At 50.1% G+C, this 6365-nt stretch overlaps 1 protein-coding gene across 4 annotated transcripts; it reads right to left on the bottom strand.

Moving 5' to 3' along the window:
* Nucleotides 1-376: 376 nt before the first annotated feature.
* On the bottom strand, nucleotides 377-5543 carry LOC100382458 (F-box/kelch-repeat protein SKIP11). Of its 4 annotated transcripts, none has more exons than XM_008679333.4 (2): nucleotides 5068-5543; nucleotides 377-2105 (listed from the first exon to the last, which is right to left on the bottom strand). In XM_008679333.4, the coding sequence occupies exon 2, from the start codon at nucleotides 2023-2025 to the stop codon at nucleotides 754-756; it is 1272 nt and encodes a 423-aa protein (XP_008677555.1). In that variant the 5' UTR covers nucleotides 2026-2105; nucleotides 5068-5543; the 3' UTR covers nucleotides 377-753. The 4 variants fall into 4 exon arrangements, with proteins under 4 accessions (XP_008677555.1, XP_008677554.1, XP_008677556.1 ...); XM_008679332.4 differs by lacking the exon at nucleotides 5068-5543 and adding an exon at nucleotides 3205-4432; XM_008679334.4 differs by lacking the exon at nucleotides 5068-5543 and adding an exon at nucleotides 3403-4432.
* Nucleotides 5544-6365: the final 822 nt, after the last annotated feature.

Genomic DNA, 6365 nt, shown 5'->3' with positions numbered 1-6365 from the left:
TCCGAACAAACCCACGCCAGGCTATTATAGGCACAACTCGACAAACAAAACATGGCCTCTCAATCTCCACGACACAGAGCACCCAACCACTCAACCTGCCAGACAATGATATACTGATTAGCTCCGCACTTGTCGCCCTCCTGCTGGATTATAATAAAGTGGTCACCTCGCCTGCCTAACACTCGCTGATAATAATATCTCATAGGGCAGGCTCTACTGGAAAGGAAGTGGAAGGGCTTCAGCACCAACTGTTTCCAAGTCGGTGCTCAAATTTATGCTGGGGGATGTACAGATGGGCACTTTCTTTTCTTTTTTTTTTCATGCAGTTCTTGGAAAAGAGACATTTGCACAATAGAATTACAGCGTTGAGACACGGTTCAGAACATGATACAAACAAATCATATAGATGCACGGTTACCCACCCCCCAATTACAATTTATCACCTGTACGCGTCCATCTCAGAAAAAAACTCATTTCAACAGAGTATATCATATGGACCAAAGGTACAGATGGACTGCAAATAGAATGTGCTGAGCACAGGAACCAATGGGTAGCTAGCTATTAACGAGTACACGGAACCGACTAGCTCTATTGGACGAACCTTGAGTAAAATCTGAAATGTCAAAAAAAAGAATGCAGAGATTACCCGTCAGGCGGAATTAATCAGTGCTTTATGCCATTTGATAATAAAAAAAAACCCAATATCACAATCTTTCGTGTGTCGTCGACGGTATGTTTTGAGGGGCGCACGTATCAGCACCCCATGACAGCACAGTTATAGACAAAGTTACCCGAGGGCTTGCTTCCGATCATGTTCCACTGCAGTGGCCCCTCGCTTGGAATCCAGGAATGGAGCTCGATCATCCCGCCGCCCAGCACTCTCGGTCCACCGATGACCAACAGCCGCTCTCCGCAGCCCCGGAACGCAATGCCCCAGCCATCCACGGCTTCTGGCCGCTCCGGTAACTCCCCCAGCGTCGTCCACGAGTTGTCCCTTTTATTGTACTTCCTCACTAGCTTTCCGGCGTACTGCGCTGCATATAGCTCGTTTTCGACAACGGCGACGAGTGGAGGAGCGCCGCTTGCACCATTGAGCCCCTCGGACATGTTCTCTATCACCCGCCAGGTACCTCTATCTAGGTCGTACTCTTCTCCACAAGTAAGCACTTCTGTGTTACTGGCCATTCCACCGATCACATAGAACTTGCCATCCATGAAGACACCAGAGCACTTCCGCCTAGCCTTATTCATGCTTGGAAGTGTTGTCCACCTCTTGGTTTCCGAGTTATACAGCTCGACGGAGCGAAGCACCCTTCCATCAGCATCCATGCCTCCGGCTATAATTGCTTTCTCTCCAAAACTAGCTGATCCAAACAAACATCTAGGGGCGTTCATTTCAACGCCCCGCGACCATGAATGTGTCAGGATGCTATAGCTCAGGATAATATGCGAGAGGATCTCCTTTCCAAACACCAGAAGCTCGGTGCCCACGGCAAGCGACTCCTTGTCAGAGTGCATGAAACATTCGTTGCGGGGCATCCTTGGGAGCGTCATCCACCGTGAACGGTAGGGGTCATACGCCTCCCACTCCTGCACGTTGCAAGAGAAGTAGACCCAGTGTTCTGAAATCCCCTGCTGCCGACGCTCCTTGTACAGTTCGCCACTGCGCACAAGCGATCGGAAGCTCCGGTTCAGTGATGCGATAGAACCATAGTCAGAACGAGAACAACGAGCAAGACAGTTGATCGAGTTGTCCCGGCCAATGGAACTTATCAGGGTGCTTGAATCTGAGTCGCCCTGACCATTACTTCCTTGACAATCCAGCGCCTCGCTGTTTTGGTGCTCAGAGGACTTTGTCCTTTTAGTCAATGCTGCCACGACGTCGTGCTCAATCGACAGGGTCCCAGGCGGGCGCTTACTCCTCGTGATCTCAAGTAGGTGGTAAGTCATGTAAGCTAGTCTGGATTCCTGCTCACAGGAACCCGGCAGCGACCTTGATATCAGGCAAGATTGATCCTCCAACATTCCGTCCGAATCAGCAACAGTTGACCGATAGAAAGAGAACCTATACACAAGAATACAGCCCCTCTGTACACATCCTAAATCTGCAACAGATAAAAAAAAGGCAAACATGTCACTAGAAATTGCAACGAAGCAAAGTATTTACCCAAACAAATAACTGAAATTTGTAAGCTATTACAAGTATTAACCATCTTAATCAATTCTCATGATTACAGTTGAGGGGAAAGCCTGATCAAACAGCACTAAATCAGTAAGTGGTGCACAATTAAAATTCTGGAAAGATCTCTTTGAACCAAAAGCAAAAATCTCAACCAAATAAACGTAGAAACAGAAACAAAAGTAAGATTTCTCTAGAAACTTAAAAAAACAATTATAAGCAAATAAATTAAGTTTAGGTAACAGATAGCATATCTATGTAGGGTTCAGTCTGGTGTACAGAAGCACTGGTCCTTTTCCCATCCCCTTCTCATTACATACAGTACCATCTGTGTCATTACATGTTCATTACATATTGTGCTTGTTACTACTATGCAATTCAAACTAATGAAAAGTTACCTGATTTATACAGGAGTATTACATAGTCCCAGATTGTGCATCTAGTAGTTTATATTGACAAAAGAAAGGTGCCAATATCTTCACCGCTCAATTAAGGACCTTTTCCTTTTCCACTCCATTACTTTATCAGCCTAATTTGGCTTATTAGCAATTAAGTAGCTATATTCCGTTTTGGTACGACTAAAGCATAAACCAAAAGGTATCTCCTTGAAGGGTAATCTTCATAGACGACAAAGGAAAACCTGGGGCGGCCTTGGCATGGAGCATGAGGATTCAGTAAAAACTGCGAATTATCCTATGTTTAGGAATAAATGTGCTCCCGCAGCTTGGCAAGGCGTCAACATCAACTGAGGCGATCCTACACGCACGGCAGAAGAGAAACTGAAACGGGACTAGTAAACCAGAACCATGGATGGACGGATACTCCACTGTGAAGCAAGCAATGTAATCCAATAGTACTAATCAAGAATAAGGACGATATGGGTTCCCTTGCTCACATCGCACAATAGATCTCCTAGAACAAAAGCCCGCTCCAGGAAAATTCCTCCAAGCAAGTAGGGATCCTTAACAAGGAAAGAAACCTATCAAGTCTGGATGAATCTCCTATTCCACGCCGTCATGGCATACCAGATAAGGGAGGGGAGGCGCCGGTAGCATCAGCAACCACAGCGAGGGTAGAGTGCTCGAGGTGGTTGGCGTGCTTCGGTGGCACGGATACTGGACGCCGATTCGGCGCCGGCGTACACCGGCGATGAAGAGGGCGACGAGTGAACAGTTACTGAGCCAGATTTGACACATGACAGTTTCACAAAGCCAGAACCGGACCTTAGCTTCTTGATTCGGTTGGTGGATTATGGTGGTATCATCTCCTGAATTTGCCCCCGTTCCCAATCCCTCTACCGCCCATGCTATTTCCAGCAGGTTAGCCAGAAATCGCACGCACCTCAAGGCTCAAGTCATGCTCAGTCCGCACGGCGACAAGGCGCGCCGCCCTCGCCTTGTTCCCGCACCGCCGCCGGCGTGTGCCGCCGACACGGCGCCACTCGCGGACAGCGAGGCGAGGCCGGTCGAAAAGAGCAGGGCGACGAAGAGACAGCGCGCCTGCGGGGGGGGTCACGTCGACCGACCGCCCAGACCCCTCGCCGGCGGCCGGCCCAGGCAAGGGCGCGCGTGCGGGCACTCCGGCGGGATCAGGGCAGTGTGGGCCTGAGCAGAGGTGGGGCGCAGCGGCGAGGAGGCACAGTTATGTGGGACGCGACAAGGAGGGAGAGGAGGCTCGCTCGTCCCAGCCGGAGCAGGGGCGGCAGCAGCAAGCGGATGCGGAGATGGGAGCGCAGTAATGCGGGGGGTGTGGAGTTTATGGGGGAACGGGAACGGGGACGGCAAAGACAAAAGCACATGAGGGAACGGGGTATCGCATCGGGGCGGAAGGGCGGGGCGCTGCCGTTGCGTTTTGACGCGGCGGCGCGCGTTGTTTCCTCCGCTTGGCTTGGACGGTCAGCCACGCACATTTTGCACGAATTTTTCGGCGCCGCCTCCGCCCGCTGGCATGGCATGATGGCAATTGGCGTGGCGACCCAGTTAACCGCATCTATCTAGGACTCTACTAGTAGTAACTGCCTTCTTTCCATCAGTCTTCTGGCAGCTAAACACAGATTAATGCAGTTCCTTTAATTAGTTCATAGTAGACGGAATTGAAAGAAACTCGCTGCCAAAATTTTAAATGTTAGAATTTAAAATGCCGTTTGTTCGGGTCGGCGTCACGTGGACGCGGGTAATCACAGGGGGCGGGGTGGGCGTTGATATATTTCGGTTTGACGTCGCTTTTGAATCATTAGCTAGCTTAGGCGTATATTGTTACAACTTTTATATATTATCATTATTATATATATACCTTACTTAAATAAGATATTTATTCAAACATTATTAAATTATTTTTATTTTTAAAGTATTAGTATATGTATATACATATGTATAATATCTATCCTGGATATGATTCTATATATTATAGAAGTAGATCTTTTTAAATGAGATATTTATTCAAACATAATTATATATACCAATAAGGGTTGATCAGATGTTTCACCACACAACCTGCAAACATTTAACGATGATGAAGCAAACACACACACAGCATTGTGGGTAAACGGGTAACCGGTGTACAAGGAGACCGGGTTTTAAACCTAAGCAAACAGGTTGGTAGCACCAAAGAAGTAGCTACAGGTGTTGCACTAAAATAAATCCTCGCATCACTGAGCGTCGTGTTAGTAGTTCCGACCAAACAAGCAGAGCATGGCAGGATGATTGAGGTTCGTTTCCGCTGGGCCCCCAGATTGCTGGGACAGCGGCAAGCTGCCCACCCTCGACATGCACAACAAGCGAAGGGGAGAGGGGAGATCCCGCGAGATAGGATAGGACACGGTTGTAGAACAGCAACAACAACAACAACATCATCAATCCACACGCAGAGGCTAGGGATTGCTTCGTTACCAGGAACCGACGGAAGCCGTGGGAGGTACGCTGTTGATCTCCGCCCCGCGGCGGCCCAGGAGCGCACTGGGGCGGGCAGGCGGACGGGCGAGGCGAGGCGCACCTTCGGCCCGGCGGCTCGTTGATTCTCGCTCGCCGGCGGCTCGTTGATTCTCGCACCTTCGGTGGCGCCTCGACTCGGCTCTTTTGCCCTATACTCGTGTGTGCAGTCTGAAGCTGAAGCGCGGTGGGGAGTGGGAGGGGCGCGGGCGGCGGCGACTGGGCGAGGGCTCGGCTCGTTCGAGGAGGTCGGCTGCTGCTTGTGCTATGGTGCTTGCGGCCGCTTCTCTCGCGAGTCGCGCGCGTCCTCTTTGGCAGGCGAGGGCGCTTGCTTCTTTCTTCCCGCGGGACGCACGGCGGCACAGGGCAGGCAGGCTCACGCACGAGCGCGCGGGGCAGGCGCCGACGTACAAACGATTGTTCCCACTTTATAGTAGTAGTAGTCCGGATCGATAGTCCCCGTGTCGGATTTGACTTCGCCTTGTTTTCTCGTGCTGTAAAACTCTACTAGCTCTGACAGCTCTGTAGCTTTGCCTCGGCCAGTGGCTGCCTGCTGCTGCTGCGGCGGCTGCTGCCACCCTTGATGGCGTCGGTATCATCATTTGACGCATATGCTGCTGTGGTGTGGTCTGGTCTGGTCCGCACGCGCCTGCCTTCCCCGGCGGTGCACGGCTCGATCGCGGGTCCAAACACGTCTCCTCTCGCGCACAAGCCCATTCGGGATGTATGGCCGCTTTATCCTCTCCTCTCCTCTCCTCTCCTCTTCCGGTAAACGGCATGGCACGGTTAGGCAGGGGCGAAAGCTGGGTGGGCCCGCGCGCCGTTAGTTTCGTTGATGATGATCAGCGCGGCTTTTAGTTCCATCTGTACTGTATTCGTTAGCTGCTTGCTTAAACAACACCAAAGTATTTTATCGTGATTGACAAATTCGTTTTTTCCTCCTTCCCAGATGGCATACGTAGCTTGTGTTCTGTTTTTTTTTTCCCTCGTGCGGTGTGTCCAGCCAACCTATCCTAGGCTAAAGGTTAGGCAAACCCTATGGTTTGAATGCAACGACACATGTGATTGGGCAATTCGCTAGCCAAATTGCCTCTAACAACAAGCCAGAACCAACAAGCAACCGCTAGGCAACGGGGGAAGCCAACTGTTTTGCTCAGGATGCGTTTGGTTTGAGCTTTCTGAACTAGATTTGCTACTAAAAATATGAAATCTCAACCAAATAGATACATCAACATAATATATTCTTAAAAATATATAAA

The sequence above is a fragment of the Zea mays genome, chromosome 4 (genome assembly GCF_902167145.1).
Source record: "Zea mays cultivar B73 chromosome 4, Zm-B73-REFERENCE-NAM-5.0, whole genome shotgun sequence".
In the NCBI taxonomy this organism is placed as follows: domain Eukaryota; kingdom Viridiplantae; phylum Streptophyta; class Magnoliopsida; order Poales; family Poaceae; genus Zea; species Zea mays.
This window is presented reverse-complemented; position numbering and strand designations above follow the sequence as displayed.

Excerpts from the sequence above, each read along its gene's own strand:
- LOC100382458 (XM_008679333.4), bottom strand. The coding sequence starts at position 2,025 with ATGTTGGAGGATCAATCTTGCCTGATATCAAGGTCGCTGCCGGGTTCC.